Here is an 18,066-nt window from a genome sequence, read left to right on the forward strand (position 1 = left end):
ACTATTAGGTGGCCTGTAGTTATCCCCTATTAGCTTGATCGATCCCTTCTTATCTTTTATTTCAATCCATATGGATTCTATTTCTATCCTTCTGTTAGTTCTGTTCCTTTTTTATACTGCCATTATGTTATCTCTAATTAATACAGCTACTCCACCCCCCCTTCCTTCTCTATCCTTTCTGATTATGTTATAGCCTGCAATATTTAATTGCCAGTTCTGATCTTTACGTAGCCATGTTTCAGTTATTCCTACTACATTTGGTTCCTCGCTATAGATTATTGCCTCCAGTTTCTCCGTTTTATTTTGGACACAGTGTACGTTGCTGTACAAACAGTTTAATTCATGTTTGATAGTTGTTTCTTTTACTTCATTTTTAACAATCCTTTTATACTTCTGTTTTATAACTGTATTTGTTTCTTGACCATTTATGTTATGTTTATTCCTTAGTCTGGCCTGATCTTTACATTCATCTCCTGTTTCTTTTACCTTTAAGCTTTTGTTATTGCTACCAGATCCCTCCCCCCATCTTGCTAGTTTAAAGCCTTATGCCCTGCCCTATTTATCCTTTCCGCTAGGACTCTGGTCCCATTCCGGTTCAGGTGGAGCCTGTCCCAGCGGTACAGCTCCTTCCTGTCCCAGTACTGGTACCTGAGGGCCTCTGCGTCGCCTCTTCGCCAGTGAGATGCCTGGGGACACCCCGCAGACATCTGCAGCTCACCGGTCTCGTGTAATTGAGACCAGAGGCCCCATATTGGGTGGGCCCTGAGCCTACCCCGGTTCAGCGCAGGGATTGCTCCCCGCACCCACTTCGCACTGGCCTGCCAATTTCTAGGCCTGTTTTTCTATTTGCCCTCTTTTGTTTGACTGTAAGATAATATAGTAAAGCCGGTTTGGAATCACAATTCTTTTTTAATCTGTGTGAATAATTAAAAAAGCAGAATGACAATAGGTTCAGCCATTTCAAATCTTAATTGGGACTTTTACTTTTCTGCCTGTTTTTCCGAGATATGCACACCATGATGAGGACACAAGTCAAAACGAGAGGGGGAAAAGTGTCATCATTATTAGTAGTACCAGACAACTTAAAAGGTCATGCTTTTAATCATATCCTGAGTTACTTTACACTCACTTAAAAGCACCCACAAATAAATAAAGCGTCAGTTACATTTTGCAAAAATAGTGGATGGTTGGAAAAAGTAAAAAGCATTTTTGTATCTCAAAATAGGACTGTTTACCTAGACCTTAATGTTCATTTCCTTTCCTATACACTATGTAAAAGCCGATCAAAATAACGAAGTGCAGAGAACATTAGCTACTGTATTGAGGTTACGGGTAGGCGAGAGTGCATATAAGTCTGGTTTCTGACCTTAGCATCTGAATTCCCCTTCAGCCACTATGGAGATAAATAAGTTTCACTCTGAGCGACCACCAGAGGTAATGTCTAAACCACTAACAACTCATTTCAGCTATCTACCTGGCTTATCGGAGCCTCTTTTACTCTGTTTACTTAGGGCTCGGTTTACTGCAATTTAAAAAATAAATAAATACATGATCAAATTGAGCACTGTGGAGATAGCTTCACGACTGTGGTTAACCTTACTACAAAACAGTAAAAAATAGTATCTTTCTGTCTAATTTTAACAGTTAAATAATTAACTCAAAAATTTAAAAGTTTAACACCGAGGAATCTTCAGATAGGTTTTTTTATATTTAATAAATATAATTTAAGACCCTGAAAGTCAGGCAATAGATATGTGGGGCATAGACTCTAATAAATGGTTACAACTGACTTTTGTTTGTTAAGTTCAAACAAAAGTTTCAAGTTGCATCCTTTTCACAGTGGGGTTAATAATGCAGTGCTGAGATCACTGCTCTTCAGACTCTGTATACAGCTGTGCTACGTTCAGCTTGCTTCAGGCTATAATGTGAGGGCCACTCATTTAATAACCTTTCGGTGCTCCCAACCTTAGCACTTGATGTGCTGGGAATGCCCAAAAGTCAGGGGCGGGTTATCTGGTGCCAGCAGCAAATAAAGGGCTGTTGGTCACTCTTAAAGAGAACGTGGCAGGAACTTTTAACTTTCCAACTATGTTGGAAGTAGGGCATGGTGCAGAGCAGCACTATTTCAAAATGTTGCTTTGAAGGGCCTTCTGCACAGAAGGCTGGATCTTTCTGGAGGTGAGGGCCATCCTCCAGCCAAGAGTACTGCCACAGCAGCCTAAATGGAGGTCATACAAAGAGTCAATACTGTCTCATCTGTGGCTTGAACTTGGGAGCAGGTGCGGGAGACGTTTGCTGGACTACACAAGGTTGCCAAATTGGAACTCTGCTCATATTTTGCATAATGTTGTCTCACAAAGCACATTAATGGAACTTCAATGCAAGTGTGGATACAGCATTGCAGAGTGAGGGATACATGGCTCTCTAACATCTATTCATCTACTTCTCAAATCCACAAGTACGTAATTGTTTCACCAGAACATTCTGCATTGCTACCATAACAAAGCGTTTCCCCTTTTGCCCATGAAAAGTAGAAAACACCAAGCATACTGCCCAAACAAGGTACCTGCATACTAACATATTAATACAAGGTGGCTGCTGCTTTGGACACTTGGGCCATATACATTGCTCATATTCCTATTCCAACATAACGTCCCCATTTTACATGTGTGTAGAAGGTTGTATGCAACAGGCACCAACAAATGCAGATGGGGGAGGGTCACCTACGCAGTGACCATTGACCTCAAATGAGGAGAGGAATTTTGGCTTCACAGGGCCCATCTACAAGCACACTATGGTACCTTATCATCAGCAATTCATGCAGTCCGCTCAGCTCCAGATGTCATTACAGCCTTGGTCCAAACATGGACAAAAGAGCTGAATTCCAGAGGTGAGGTGAGAGTGGATGCCCTTGGCATCAAGGCAGCATTTGACAGAGTGTGGCACCAAGGAGCCCTAGTAAAATTGAAGCCAATGGGAGTCAGGGGGAAAACTCTCCAGTGGCTGGAGTCATACCTAGCATAAAGGAAGATGGTAGTGGTTTTTGGAGATCAATCATCTCAGCCCCAGGACATTGCTGCAGGAGTTCCTCAGGGCAGTGTCCTAGGCCCAACCATCTTCAGCTACTTCATCAATGACCTTCCCTCAATCATAAGGTCAGAAATGGGGATGTTCGCTGATGATTGCACAGTGTTCAGTTCCATTTGCAACCCGTCAGAAAATGAATCAGTCCGAGCCCGCATGCAGCAAGATCTGGACAACATCCAGGCTTGGGCCGATAAGTGGCAAGTAACATTCGCGCCAGACAAGTGCCAGGTGTTGGGTGAAAATAAATTCACATCTAATCTGTGGTAAAGTAAAAGGTGCAGTTTATTAAAACAGAGCTCTGGGAGAAGGGTCTCTGACCCCGCGGTCTATGTGAGCACCTTCTCCCCGATCAACAAAATTCACAAGCTTATATACAGTACAAGACTGGAGCACACCGATAGCAGTTACTACATTACTTATTCCTTAGCCAATCCGGCTCCGTGGCAACATTCAAAAACAACCTAATTATAACTTTACATCGTTAGCTAAGCCCCTTCTTTTAGTTCTGTCTTTTATCTAAGTTTGTCCAGTTATCTGGACAGTAGGGTCCATTTCTGCTGTATCGTGATTGGACATGGCTCAAAGGTTAATCAAATATACCCTGCATACACCCGCGTGACAGTTGCTACTTCGTAATCCGATTGTGCTGCAAATTTTAACCTTGTTATTACAGCTTCTCATATCTCCACATGCTTAATCACTTTGTAGTTCAGTTTCAAACCATCTGTTCCATTTGTGTTTTTAAAACTAGTCTCAACTGAAACTAGGTTGTCATGCTGTGTCGCTTGACTGCAACATTCAGCTGGTTCAAATCCCAACCCTTCAGTCCCTCCTGTTGGTCTCGGTACAAATTTAGATTTTGCCCCGGGATCAACTTCCAATGCCGTTTCTGGCCCTCCACCGGGTAGTCACCCTGTGTTGAGGGTTGGGCTCAATTGTCCTGAGCTCGTCCTTCGTTGATCATCATGTGACTCTTTACAGGTGAGACTCGTCGTCCTCGTCATCTTCTCCCGTTGCTTGTAGTTCGTCTGTCGTTGATAGCAGGGGTTTTATCGCAACTCCAGATGCTACTGGAATGCCAGCGAGTGCCAATTTACAACATACTTTCAAAATTGTTATCATAACACAACATATTGTCATCACTACAACAACAATTATAAATCCAGGCATCAAATACGATCCCCATGATCCTCCGAAGAGCCAGTCCAACCAACCTTCCCCTGAGGTTTGGTGTAATTTCTTTACCTCCTTTTGTATATGTTCGGCCAAATTGGTTATATTCTCTGAGCTATCCGGTATGTAGGTGCAGCACTCAGCGCCTATCATTGCGCATGTGCCACCTTCTTTAGCTAGGAGATAATCAAGGGCCATCCTATTCTGGAGAGCTATTGTTCTCATAGCCAACATTTCTGCACTTGTTTCAGACAGGGCTTCAGCTGTGTCATTAGCTACTTTCTCTAATACCGATGCTACGAGTCGAATTTCCTTTATTGCCCTAGCCGTCCCATACCTGAGGAATAAAATAGCGAAGAACCACTCTGTTCCTGTAATTGCCCTTTTGGATCGATAATGGTGATGATCTGCTCGGGAAGGCAAGTGATGGATGTATGGCACCACATATCCCAAATAGCAGGACCCAGTCAAATTTCGTGGAAGCCAGGGGTATGTCTTATGTCCACAAATAAAATAGGTCCCGTTATAGGCAGTTAGGTTCATACTCGTTGCAAATGTGGAAAAGCCGGACTCGCCGTTACTCCCTGTGATTGCATTTCCCCCCACTAGTGAGGTTTGTTAAACCAGTTGTGTTAAACCACCAAACTTCTAAGGGTGAACCTTGTTTGAGTGTTGTCCAATTATGTTTACAACTACTGTTTCCTGCTTCCAGATTCCTCTCTTCCCTTCTGCTTACATTCCTTATCCAACATATCGCCCCAACGGGTCTTCCTATCCCAGTTGTGTTTGTGAGGATAAGGTACGGTGGCTTTTCGCTTATGTTATACACGGGTTTGAACCATCCATCAAACATGTTTAAGGGATATCCTGCACTCCTGAACTGTACTTTTTGTTCCTCCCGTTTTCTGCTCTGGGTGTCATTACCATTAGTACTACTGCTCGTACTGTTTCTACTGTCAAACCATTCAGCCATTTGAATTACGTTCAATGGTATTGGTCTAAGGGGGATTCCCCCGTTGGAGTGGATTGGGATATGGCTACATACCCAACACGCACTTTCTCCCTTGTCCCTTACATACACATAACTCATATACAAAAAAGTATTAACATGTAACTCTCACTTTTCCCATGCCGGGTGGCATGTCACTCCGGTCAACGCCACACATATTCCTCAAAACAATACTATAGTCAAATACATTTTAAAGACATATTAACAACTTTCCAAAGAGTTATTGAGATTGATTGCAGGTATCATCTGTTAAATACACAAATATGCATTTTAGTCCTTGTAGACCTTCAGTTGAGTCCAGTGTTTCCACCGCCCCATCCCCTTTATATCTATACATGCGCAAGTATCTCCACTAATAAGGACTTGATGCGGTCCTGACCATTTTGGGGTAAAGCCTGGTTTTTCTGGTAATTCTTTAACCATTACCTTAGTTCCCGCTGGAGGGACAGGCGGAAATGCAGTCAATCCCAATTCTTTATCTCTTTCCTCCTGTCTATCCCTAGTTTGTTGTCTCATTTCCTTTAACTGGTTACTTAGTTCTAAGACGTACCTATGGACTCTATTTCTCAGAGGCCCTATATCCTCTCCTCCTGTTATTATTCCATGGGGGAGTTGCATGGCTCTCCCCGTCATTGATTCGTAAGGGGACAAACCCGTGGTTCGGTTTGGGCTCGCCCTTAACTTCATTAACACGGTTGGTAATACATTTACCCATTGCTGTTGCTTTTCCCCTAACGCCTTGGCTAAGGCTGTTTTCAAAGTCCGGTTCATTCGTTCCACCATTCCCGAACTCTGGGGATGGTAGGGAATATGGAATTTTTGCTTTATTCCCATCCATTCGTGTATCTTTTTCATTACTTTCCCTGTAAAATGTGTCCCTTGATCTGAATCGATTTGGATTGGTACTCCCCATCGGGGAATTATTTCTTCTGCCATTATTCTCGCCACTGTGGCGGCTGTGCAGTCCCTAGTAGGGAAGGCCTCGACCCATCGAGTAAATTGGTCTATAACTACCAGGCAATATCTCTTCCCTCTGGCACTTGGTAACGGTCTGGTGAAATCTATTTGTATCTTTTCCCAAGGACCTCTAGGTCTCGGCTGGTGGGCAATTCGTATTTTTACTGGCTGTTTACTGAGAGTTACTACTGAATCTGCTTCCACCACCCTTACAGGCAGTGCATTCCAGATCATTACAATTCGCTGCATAAAATAATGTTTCCTCATGTCACCTTTGGCTCTTTTGCCGATCACTAAATCTATGTCCCCTGGTTATTGACCCTTCTGCCAATGGAAACAGTTTCTTCTTATTTACTCTGTCAAAACCGTTCATGATTTTGAACACCTCTATCAAATCGCCCCTTAATATTCTCTGTACTAAGGTGACCAACCCCAGCTTCTCCAGTCTCTCCACATGACTGACGGACGGGATCAAAGCGGAAACAGGGCAGTGAGTGCAACCCTGTGATTTTAGGGCTGCTGGGTTAAAATCGGCCTTATTAATGATGGTCACACTCTGTACACTCAGGTCTAAAACAGTGAAGAATGGGAACAGACATAGATTATCATGGAATCATAGAAAGTTATGGCACAGAAGGAGGCCATTCAGCCCATCGTGTCTTTGCCAGCTGAAAAAGAGCTATTCAGCTTAATCTAACTTTCCAGCACTTGGTCCGTAGCCCTGTAGGTTGCGGCACTTCAAGTGCACACCCAAGTACATTTTAAATGAGTTGAGGGTTTCTGCCTCTACCACCCTTTCAGGCAGTGAGTTCCAGACCCCTACCACCTTCTAGGTGAAAACATTTCTCCTCAGCTTCCCTCTAATCCATCTACCAATTACTTTAAATCTATGCCCCCTGGTCACTGACCCCTCTGCTAAGGGAAATAGGTCCTCCCTATCCTCTCTATCTGGGCCCCTCATAATTTTATACATCTCAGCCTCCTCCGTTCCAATGAAAAAAACCCCAGCCTATCCAATCTTTCCTCATAGCTAAAATTCCCCAGTCCTGGCAACATCCTTGTAAATCTTCTCTGTACCCTCTCTAGTGCAATCACATCATAACAAGATTAAAAAGTCTCACCTTTAGAACACTCTTTTAAAAATAAAATTTATAAGCAACATGGACTATGACTAAAATTACATTTTCTTTAATTCTTCCACTTATATTGAATTTTTAAAATTTAAACAATGAATGCTGATGACATCATCGGGATACAGCCTTAAAGGAGTGGCTGATGCTGACTATAAGGGATTAGTAGATAAGTTATTCACCTAAGGGTGATTCAGCATCAACAATGTGTGTTCCAGCTACCTCACACAGTTGGACTTAGTAACCTTTGTGAGCCAAACCATTGCTCCCATTCATATCATCAGCACAAATTGGCAATCTCATTTGGAAAGGCCAAGGGTGTTTGGTGTGAGATATCAGTGAAAAATGCCACACTGCTGCAATGGAGGTTATCTTCTGAGATTGCGGCTGAGGCACATTGTTTGTTGGGGCAGAGTAGAGGGAACTAGGAACATTTGGTGCTGACATTGGATATGTGAAATGGAAAGTGTCCCCTGATGCCTAGCAATGCAGTTTCTCAATAAGCAATTTTCATGAGGCAGTTATGCATCCGGAGATACTCCTTGCCAATGAAAAGCCAATTGTAAACAATTTTACAACACCAAGTTATAGTCCAGCAATTTTATTTTAAATTCACAAGCTTTCGGAGACTTCCTCCTTCCTCAGGTAAAATAAAATTGCTGGACTATAACTTGGTGTTGTAAAATTGTTTACAATTGTCAACCCCAGTCCATCACCAGCATCTCCACATAATGAAAAGCCAAGGAGCAGCACTCTGTACTAGTATTTGCATCCTTGAAAATTGAAACTTGATACTTGCAATGGCATTATTGAATGGTGACATAAAAGTAGGCATCTTTATATCTATTGCAGCCAGCCAGTCTCCTGAACAGATTGCCTGAAAGATGAACTGTACGTGACCCAATGCTGGAGGTTGAGATATGCTGGAGAAGGGTCACTTAATTCATCAAGTTCCTTCCTAAAACCATGTATGACCAGCTCTATGAGGGTATCTAACTATGAGGGTAAACTCCTAAGGAAAGGTTCTGTCAATTTATTTTGTACCCCAACCCTCAAGAAGCAACAAATAAGACGAAACTTTAATACCCATCCAACCGAACGTGATCCTGGTGCAGTTCCAATAAAAAATGGTCTCCGCCCACAAGGTTAAAGCTGTCTTTTTCGCTACCCATTTGCTGCGTCCTGGATCAGTTGCCTTCCATGGCATTTCCAGGATCTGTACATTGACAGTAATTTCTAGTATACTGGTGGACTGGGTAATTACGAAGTAAATCGTCTTACAGTTTTTCAGAAACTTCAGAACAATAGCATGGGTGGCTGATGTAAGACGTAATGGTGAGAGTCAGGGCGGTGCTCACTGATAACGTGACGGTGACGGAGCTGCTGCTGTTGATACTCTCGACGAGAGGTGGCCCTTTCTCCATTGTAACAATAACAACACCAACACCACCACCACCACAACGGGCGCCGCGCGAGACCGTCTCGCTCGACGTTTTTTTTTCTCTTCCCGCTCTTTCTCTCCTTTTGTCCTGTTCGATTTTTTGAATAATCGCGGAGTTCGAAATCGGTTGCTTTTATTTAATAGGCGCGTTCGTTTACGTTATGACGTAACAATAACACCGTGTTGGAACGCAGCCGTGTGTTTGAATCGGGTTCGGTGATTATTTTTTTTAATTTCGGCTGGTGACATCAAATGTCTCCTTTTTATTTTGCGACGGCAATATATAAATTTTAAACGGGGTTGTGTTTATTCATTTAATTAGTTTTTTTTATATATATATACGCGTGTTGCCAGTTGAGGGACGGGCCTCTGTTCACCAGTGTGTGAAGGTAGCTCCATTCCGCGGTGTTTTCTATGATGGTGCTGCGGTTCTCGCAGGTCGGCTAGTGTTGTCACGCGGTGTCTGAGCTCCTCGCCGCCGCTGCCGAGATTTATCCTTGTCGCCCTTTCGCTGCGCTCAGCGATGTGGCTCAATCCCGAAGAAGTGCTGCTGGCCAACGCGCTGTGGGTGACGGAGAGAGCCAACCCGTACTTCGTGCTGCAGAGGAGAAAGGGACACGGAGAAGGGGGTGGAGGGCTGGCTGGTAAGTGGAACCAGTGAGAACTGAAAATCTTTTTTTTCTCTGCCATTGGCGAAACGGGAATGCAAACGTGTTCTGAGTGTGCAACAATAATTTGTTTTGCATTAAGTGTTGTGCGTTTTAACGTTAATTGTTGTGAATTGATCATTTATGTTGGATTTAGGACGCCTGTACTTTCTGGGGAGGGGAAGGAACAGAATCTTTTATATGTAAACATATAATGCAGCCGCCTGGTATTGCTTGTATCTTCCACACGGTTTTTTTTCTGACTTGGCGACATAATTTTGCTACGATACGGAGTATTCCAGTTACAGGACATGTAAAGTTTTGTTGTTCAGCAGTTTTCTCCAAAACCTGTCAGTTCAGCACCTCCAGATGAGATCTGTTTACTGTAAGTCACATAAGATTTGTTTAGTTCTTGGGATGAAACTTATGAATTTCATTATCCAATCATAGTGAAATGTACAAAATACCCACTCTTTTGTGTCCTTTTTTAATTCTGAAATATTGTTATATTTTGAATTTCATTGACATTTAAGTATGAAAAATAATGGGAGAACGGTGCTGTATATAGTCTCCCCCACAATTTCTTTTGATCAGTTTTCTCTTGGTGAAAACGGATCACTTTTTTGGTATTTTTACAGTAGTAGAATTCAATCCATTAGAAACAGTTAGTTCAGAGATGCAAGCACTATCTGTTAGTTAAAATACTGCATGTTCCCTTTATATGATATTGGAGGTTATGTCATAACTTACACAACTGTCTCACTTTTTGTATAGTTGCTCTCTTCTGTTTCACTGGGTTATTTTTGACATGCTTTAACAATAGATTTCCATTTAAATATCTGCATATGAAGATTGTGCTGCTGAAAACATTGCTGTGGGGTTCAATACTACCTGTAAATGAACCCTCTGCTGACTGTTTGTTATAGTACTGTATTTTTTTGGTAAATGCTGCAAATATCTTTGTGTGGTTTTACAGAACTTTGCTACAGACTATAAGGCTCTTCTCAGTACTGCAGGCTCTCACCTCAAGGGCATCCTTGGCAAAAGCTTTGCTTCCCCTGTAATCAAAGCAACCTTGTTTCTTGTCATGTGATCAAAGCTATTTCTCAGTCTAGGAACCAATGAATGTAGAGATGGAGCAATAGTGCATCCTGATTTCATTTTTTTAAACCATAGCAATTCTACATTTTATTGTTGATGCACTGTTAGTCTAATGAATGACAAAAGAAAAATCCTGAATAAGAATTGGCATCTTCTGATGTAAATCATTTTAAAGCAAGAAAATATTGTTTGGAGGACTTATTTAAAGGTAGCGATGTACTTGCTGATGATTAGAACCTGTCTGCTTCTGGTATCCTGTGTCAACACCAAGCAATGCCAGTTCAGGCATAGTTTGGCCAGATGCAAAGTAAAGTTCCCTGTGTTCTTTCCAAGGTAAATGCCTTTAAAGGGGGAAAGGCTGAGGTGATGTTTTTCTGTTCAAATTACTTTTTAAAAAAACATTATTTATCACCTGCTAGAAAATTATACTGACCATTTTAGACTGATGGGGCATGATTTTAGCTCTGAGCTGGGAACCCAGTAAATCCGTAGATATTCACATGGAGCCAAATGATTGCATCGCAATATGCGACTCAATTGAAGGTTAGTATTTGAGCGTCCGGGTTTCCCATGCGCCAGGCAGCCAGCTTGACTGGCTGGCTGCTCGTCAGGAGGGAAAGGAGCCTTGCATTGGAGAGAGGGGAGGGGAGAGATCGTGGGCTGTGGAAGAAATCGGAGGGGGGAATGTGGATGACAACGCTGGGGTGGTGGTGGTGGTGGTGGTGTGTGCCAGGTGAGCTTGTTGGGCCTGGATGAAGCACTCCTGCTCCTTATGGCCCACAAGCTGTGCAATATAGGCACCCACCTCATGGATCCAGCCCTTCCTGTCTGCTTTCACCTGACGTGAATCAGAAGCAATGGGAAACCCAAACAAGTAAGGTTAAATTTGTTTGATATTTCTAATATACAAAATAATTATGTGCCTCAACTATTGCAATGAGGTGCATTCCCCTTTAAGTATCGACCCTCCAGATTTAAGTGGGGATGGGACGTCCGGGTTTCTGTTGCGGCGCATCCTAACGCACCTAGGTTAATCTCAGAAGTGGGCGCATTGGAGCCGGGATGTGGTCCAGTTCTAAAAAATCAGCTATTTTTACTGCCCACCCGTCCCCGACACACCTGTTCTTGGGGGTCAAAATTACCTCCATGGAGACAGACATTGTTTTTCTGGCGTCAGCCAGTTCTGGATCAGCTTTAAGCTGCCAAAGTGTTAGCTCGAATGAAAATCAATGGAGCTGCTCCACGCCACATATGTCTCTGAAGTCTGCATCACTGAGTCAGCTAAAGACAGAAGAGGAACCCTGAAGTCAGTCTCCATAAGCCTGAAAATGGCCTATAAAATGGACAATATTTTCTAGAAGGTAATAAATAGTTTTTTGTTTACATAAAGGTACTATACAATTTCAAGTTCATATACTGTACTTCTTGCTCAAAGTCATCCCCCTCAACGTCTATGTAAAAACTATGTAATGTGAAATATATTCCTTGCTGTTTTAAAATCAATGTAACATTCTCACCCTGACAGAAACCCAGCACCTTAGGTCTCCCTGTAGGCTACTTTAGTGACATCACTGATCCTGCAATCTGGGACTGGCTGCATTCATTTTAATGACTTGTAAATTCATTCTGGTGGGATTCCCATCCAAAGCCGCCCAACCTGAGGAAAGCACTTATCATCTGGGCACGCTGCATACTTTGTTAGTGGCTAATCTGCAGCAGGGTGTCCAAACTTCATACGTAAGCTATTTGTGCCCCCCGACCCGAGCTCTGACAATCTGGCCCTTGATGCCCAGGCAACTCAGTATTATTTACGTGCATTTCTTATTCTCTGCATTGTCCTGTTTGAGTTTTGTCAGTTTGGGGGTTTGGAATTGGTTGTTTTAGCTCAGCTGCCTCATTGATAAATCCTGAATTAGTACACCAAAATCTGTTAAAATCAGCACTGAGATATATATGTAAAGTAATGAAGTGTAGATTTAAGCTTTATATGTGGCCCTTTGAGGCTCTATGATAAGCAGCTTTTGTAGCCCACAGAAACAAAGCTTGGTCACCCTTGATTTAAGAGCATTATACTCTATTGTAAACTACTGGTGTAACAACAATAAAATAACTGGAACAGAGCACAGTTAGAATCATAGCGATCCTCAGTAGCTTAGATGAAAGTTTCTTTCATTGTAATGTTGGTTTACAGCACTCTCTATTGGCCGTGCTGGCATTGTAGCTTCATTTTTTGCGATTCAAACTTGAACCTTACTGAGCTAGGAAGGTGGAAAGCGACCTATATAGAACTGACTTCATGACATAACTACATTATGCTGAGCGCTTGCAAAGAAAACATTTAAAATTTCAAAATAAAAATTGTATCATAGTGCAAACATCTTTGTAGACTGATCAGCAAAAGACAGAAGGATGCATCTCTCATGCATTTTCTATTATAGCATCAAGCTTAATTAAATACTAATCAATCTTTTGTGATGTTGCACATGGGGAGTCCAGACCAAATGTAGTCTTCAGGTGAAGCTGAATTACAGGGCTGGGATAATTGGAGCAGGGCATGCAGTCCTTACTTAAAGTAATGTGCTCTGTCCATACCTTTTTAATATAATACTTTGATTTGATGATATTTACAGTAATAAACACAAAACTTACAGCAGTTTGGGAAACAGTTGAGTTGGCTGGAGCATAGGAGTTTCTCTACTGTACAGGTTGAGAAGCTTGGAGATGCAAAACTGATGTGCTACAGTGCCACCACTGGTGGGAGGGTGTAATTATAGTATGATCTGTTTACATAGGTAGTTTCTGTTATAAATGTGGACATATGAATTTATAATGTAAAGTTGGCAAGTATGCACAGAATTAAGTTTTTTAATATGTTAGACATTGATGCAATGAAGGCATAATTAAGTATAATAGGCCTCACAGCCTAAAAAAGTAAAGATTTGCAAGGACTTTTTCCAAAATCCTGTGAATTGGTGCTACTTCTAAGTTCAACAGATTTGTTTCAGCAACCCGTGTTTAGGATGTGTCCAGGATTCATGTTTATTTCAGCACTAAGGAAATATGAACGTACAAAATGTGCATGAATTATTAAACCTTTGTTGTCAGAGAGATTTCTCAAGTTGAGATGTAGCTTTGAGTTGCCTTTATGTACTGTAGAATTGAGATATTAGCTGAGTAGCTCAAAGACTCATGAGAAGAGATGTACATTTTGCGAGGAGTGTGTGACGTTCCACCATGTCAGGGAACCCCTGTAATTAATGAATTTCTCCTAAAATTCATTGAATTTGACAAGCCCTGACTTCACAGGTTCTGCCCAACCCATGTAAAACTTATATCTTTATGTTTGAGGCAGTTGAAAAATTGGACCCAAACTAAAGAGAACGGTTTCATGGTCACCTTTGTGAAGGCACAGTGTTTCTTCTGCCATCCTGATAGCACCTCTCTTTGGCCGAGTTTTAAATAATAATAACCAGCCCGATTTTATTAATTTCAACAGGATGAAAATTGGGCGAGTTCTACAACAGATAGGTGATCCACTCCGCTAGATTACCACCCAAGCGGTGAAGATGAAAATTTACCCTATTCTGTCCTAACCCTGTTACTGATTTAATGCCAATTCTGCTTTTTGCTAGCTCAACCTGATGACAATTAAACAAACTCTACCTCCACTGATCTCTATGATTTGAGACTTTGTTTTCACACTTGGAACCTTAGATGATGTATAATAATTTCCATACATATTATTATGACACTGCTGTCAGCAAAGTGTAAATGGAGCCCTAGAGTGACTTTCTAACCTGCCTTTTACCAATGGCAATTGTCTCCAGGCAATAGGGATGTTAATGTTGTGCATGCATCATTACACTTCTATTCTTTCTGATCACCTGTTCAGTTGTACTCTTAAGGTCCAAATTATGCAGTAGTACAGAGTTTAAGATTTTTGTAATTGTGCTTCCGGAATTGGATACCTTATCCATATGCATTATTGATTTGTATATGGAGGTAGTCTTAAGTTAAGGACAAATGTACACAAGTGGATCTTGGTTACAGAGTGATTGGCACTGCATTCTTTATCTTAAGCCCTTTTTCAAAAACATCAGGTTATACTCTGTTGTACCAGAAGCCTTTGGGACACATTTGTAAGCTAGGTTTCAAAGTTCCCAGCTCACAGTATAAGTCTTCATTTACCCTGAAATGAAACTGTTTCCTCTCTTGTTCTACATCTTTTGGAACTGTACCTACAGTAAAATCATTTTTATCCTGCAAGTGGGTTAGAGAAGCATATTTCATAATGTCGAGATTAAAGACTGCTACAGTGTAAACCATGTGTTACAGTTTAACCTTAAGACATATTGGACTAGGTTGGAAAGAAATGGTCTTTGTATATGGAGTAGTCTAAAGCCTTGTTGTGCCGGGAACTGAGATTGGATCTGATATATTCTAAGGGATTTCTAAATGGGGTAGCTCTTGCTGGCTCTATTGCTAAGTTGTCATCTATCTGACAGGATCAGTATTCTGCAGTGACACTGGGGAAGCATATAGATTCCAGCATCTTTAGAGTCCTTGCAATTTGGAAATTTTTAAGTTTTTGTGCTGGTGTATTTGGAATACAATTTACTCTAGTTTTAAACACAAGGATAAGAACCTACCTCATTAAACTGAGGATAAAGTTCTGTAGTGTAAAGAAGACTGCAGAGTTACCTGTGTAAATGAATGTTCCTGTTATGACCTTATGCTTCAATTCTTACAGAAGTATACCTCCAATATGTTTTCAAGATTTTCATGTTTGTTCCTCCTCCATTGACTGGATATTCAGTGGTCATACTTTGAAAGTGTATAATTTATATAAGTAATGGAGCTGAGAAGCTGTTTTATTTATTAATCTTATTTGCATTATATCAGCACAGTCATTTCATTGCCTGACTGAAGAAGCTTTAAAGTATTTGTTCAGGTGTATTACGGTACCTGTATGGACAGTGCTACAGTAACATAAAACAATACATTTTTTGAAAATTAAGATTACACCTGGATTTAATAGTTTTTTTTAAATCTATGAGCAGTTTTTTTTATATACCTGAAATCTATCATGAGTGTAGACCTGCACCAAATACTGTTTTCCTATCATTTCTGTCCTTGCTAACCTACATTGGCTCCTGGTCCCACAATCATAGAATCATAGAAATTTACAGCACAGAAGGAGGCCATTTGGCCCATCATGTCTGTGCCAGCTGAAAAAGAGCTATCCAGCTTAATCCCACTTTCCAGCTCTTGGTCCACAACCTTGTAGGTTAAGGCACTTCAGGTGCATATCCAACTACTTTTTAAATGTGATGAAGGTTTCTGCCTCTACTACCCTTTAAGGCAGTGAGTTCCAGATCCCCACCACCCTTTGGATGGAAAAATTTCCCAACTCCCCTCTAATCCTTCTACCAATTACTTTAAATCTATGCCCCCTGATTATTGAACTCTCTGCTAAAGGATATAGGTCCTTCATATCCACTCTATCTAGGCCCTTCATAATTTTATACATCTCAATTAAATTTCCCCTCAGTCTCCTTTTGTTCCCAAAGAAAACAACCCCAGCCTATCCAATCTTTCCTCATAGCTAAAATTCTCCAGTCCTGGCAACATCCTTGTAAATTTCCCAAGTTTAAATTCTTATCCTTGTGTATAAATCCCTCAGTGACCTCCCTCCTCCCTATCTCTGTAACTTCCTCTATGATATAACCCCTCCCCTTCCCCCCTCCTCAAACTCTCCATTCCTCTGATTCCAGCCTCTTATGCCACCCCCTTCACCCCATCATTGTTGACTATGCTTTCGTTCGCCTAAGCTCCGTGCTCTGAAATTTCCTCCCTCAACCCCTCCACCTCCCTCTCCCCTCTTTTTAAGACCCTCTTGGACCAAGCTTTTGGTCACCCCTCTTAAAAGTTCCCTCTTGGCTTTTTTTTCCTTTTTGCCTTGTGCCTCTGTGAAGTGCCATGCGATTTTTTTTTTTCTCTCTGTTAAAAGCGTTATATAAATGCATGCTCTTGTTGTTGAAAAATAAATTTCCACTAACTGGTGAAATATCTAAGGTTAAGCTTGGGGGTAATGCCACAAATTGTAGGATTTTGTTCCTGACCTTCCAAGAACAGATTGAGTGAGAGTTGACTTGGGGAATTGAAAAATGTTCCAATTCCCAATTAACTCCTTGATTCTCCTGAGTTTTTTGAGGGGATGAAGAAGTAATTAGATGGGTGCTATAAATATCAATTGGAGCAGTTTAGTCCATCCTTTTTCCATAATGCTGTAATTCTAAGACAGATTTTTCTGTTGAGTAGATCGGCTGCACAAATGCCCTTAAAAATGGTCACAGATAGCTAAAGTGCTGGCTAGATAGAAGCAGCTTAGTGCATATTATTCAAGTGCAATTTGCAAACGCAATGCTTATTTTTTTATGGGTATTTTGATATTACAAATGCTCACATGATTTTGACCATACAACAGCAAGTACTATACCAATCAAAACTATCTCTGATTCTGTTTTAATCCAAGATGAAATTGCTTAAGAATTGAATCACATAATTATTTAGCAGTACATACTGTTATACAGAGCAGCAATTTTGAGGCTTCGCTGTTGGCTTGATGTGTCACTAGACATGAGTGTGGGTTGGAGATAAGGCTGCAACACTGTACCCCCCCCCCCCCAATTCTGCATCCTGTACTCGTGTCAATTATGTAAGTAGAGCCCTGAAAATTCTGCCAGCTCAAAGCTTTTGTCGTAGTTTCACTATTCTCGTCTCTCCTCACTATCTGAAAGGAGACCTCTTCATTTGCTGAATGTAATTTCCCATATGTGCATTAGGCTTTAGGAGTCTACTTGCTTGTTGGTACCCAATACAGTTGTTCTCCAGTGCTTTTTGTATGTTCAGCAGTCACTAGGATCAACATATCTCCTCTTTTGTTGAGTAAGTAGTATTCCTGCAAGGACTTACTCTGTGACCTGCTCAGTTTGCCACTAAATGTTCCCCGTTATCTACAACAACTTTTTTTTTGATCGTGGTTTCAAAATTCTTAAAAAATTCTTAAAACATTTGCTAAGCGTTTTGATCATGTGCAACGCATTGTTCCTGTTTTGGACCAAAAGATTGATGGCTGTGAAGGTCAATTTTGTGAGACATCTACCTTTGTTGCAGTCATCTCTAGCCGTTATGCCACCGAACATGAACAGAAAAGAAACTTGGCAAAATCAAAATACTGCATTATCATCGACAGCTACAGGTGAGGTGCCCGAAGATTGGAGGGTAGCGAATGAGAGACAGGATCTACAGGCATTTGGAGAGGCAGGGACTGATTTGGAACAGTCAGCATGGTTTTGTGAGAGGAAAATCATGTCTCACGAATTTGATTGAGTTTTTTGAAGGGGTAACCAAGAAGATAGATGAGGGCTGTGCAGTAGACGTGGTCTACATGGACTTTAGCAAAGCCTTTGACAAGGTACTGCATGGTAGGTTGTTACATAAGGTTAAATCTCACGGGAT

At 41.3% G+C, this 18,066-nt stretch overlaps 1 protein-coding gene and 1 long non-coding RNA gene across 3 annotated transcripts in view; one reads left to right on the forward strand and one right to left on the reverse strand.

Annotated features, from left to right (window-relative positions):
* Positions 1-3,351: 3,351 nt before the first annotated feature.
* LOC137327937 (uncharacterized) lies at positions 3,352-9,388 on the reverse strand. Its single transcript, XR_010964571.1, has 2 exons — positions 8,435-9,388; positions 3,352-5,515 (listed from the first exon to the last, which is right to left on the reverse strand). It is a non-coding gene; the product is annotated as an uncharacterized lncRNA (long non-coding RNA).
* The window catches only part of tbc1d9 (TBC1 domain family, member 9 (with GRAM domain)), a 73,327-nt gene continuing 64,036 nt past the window's right edge, over positions 8,776-18,066 (forward strand). The window contains exon 1 of one of the 2 annotated variants that reach the window (XM_067993895.1): positions 8,776-9,441. In XM_067993895.1, coding sequence (XP_067849996.1) covers positions 9,321-9,441 — 121 coding nt within the window. In that variant the 5' untranslated portion in view covers positions 8,776-9,320. The remainder of the gene's footprint in view (positions 9,442-18,066) is intronic. The other variant, XM_067993885.1, reaches the window with a different exon arrangement.

Source organism: Heptranchias perlo, chromosome 1, assembly GCF_035084215.1.
Source record: "Heptranchias perlo isolate sHepPer1 chromosome 1, sHepPer1.hap1, whole genome shotgun sequence".
Lineage (NCBI taxonomy): Eukaryota > Metazoa > Chordata > Chondrichthyes > Hexanchiformes > Hexanchidae > Heptranchias > Heptranchias perlo.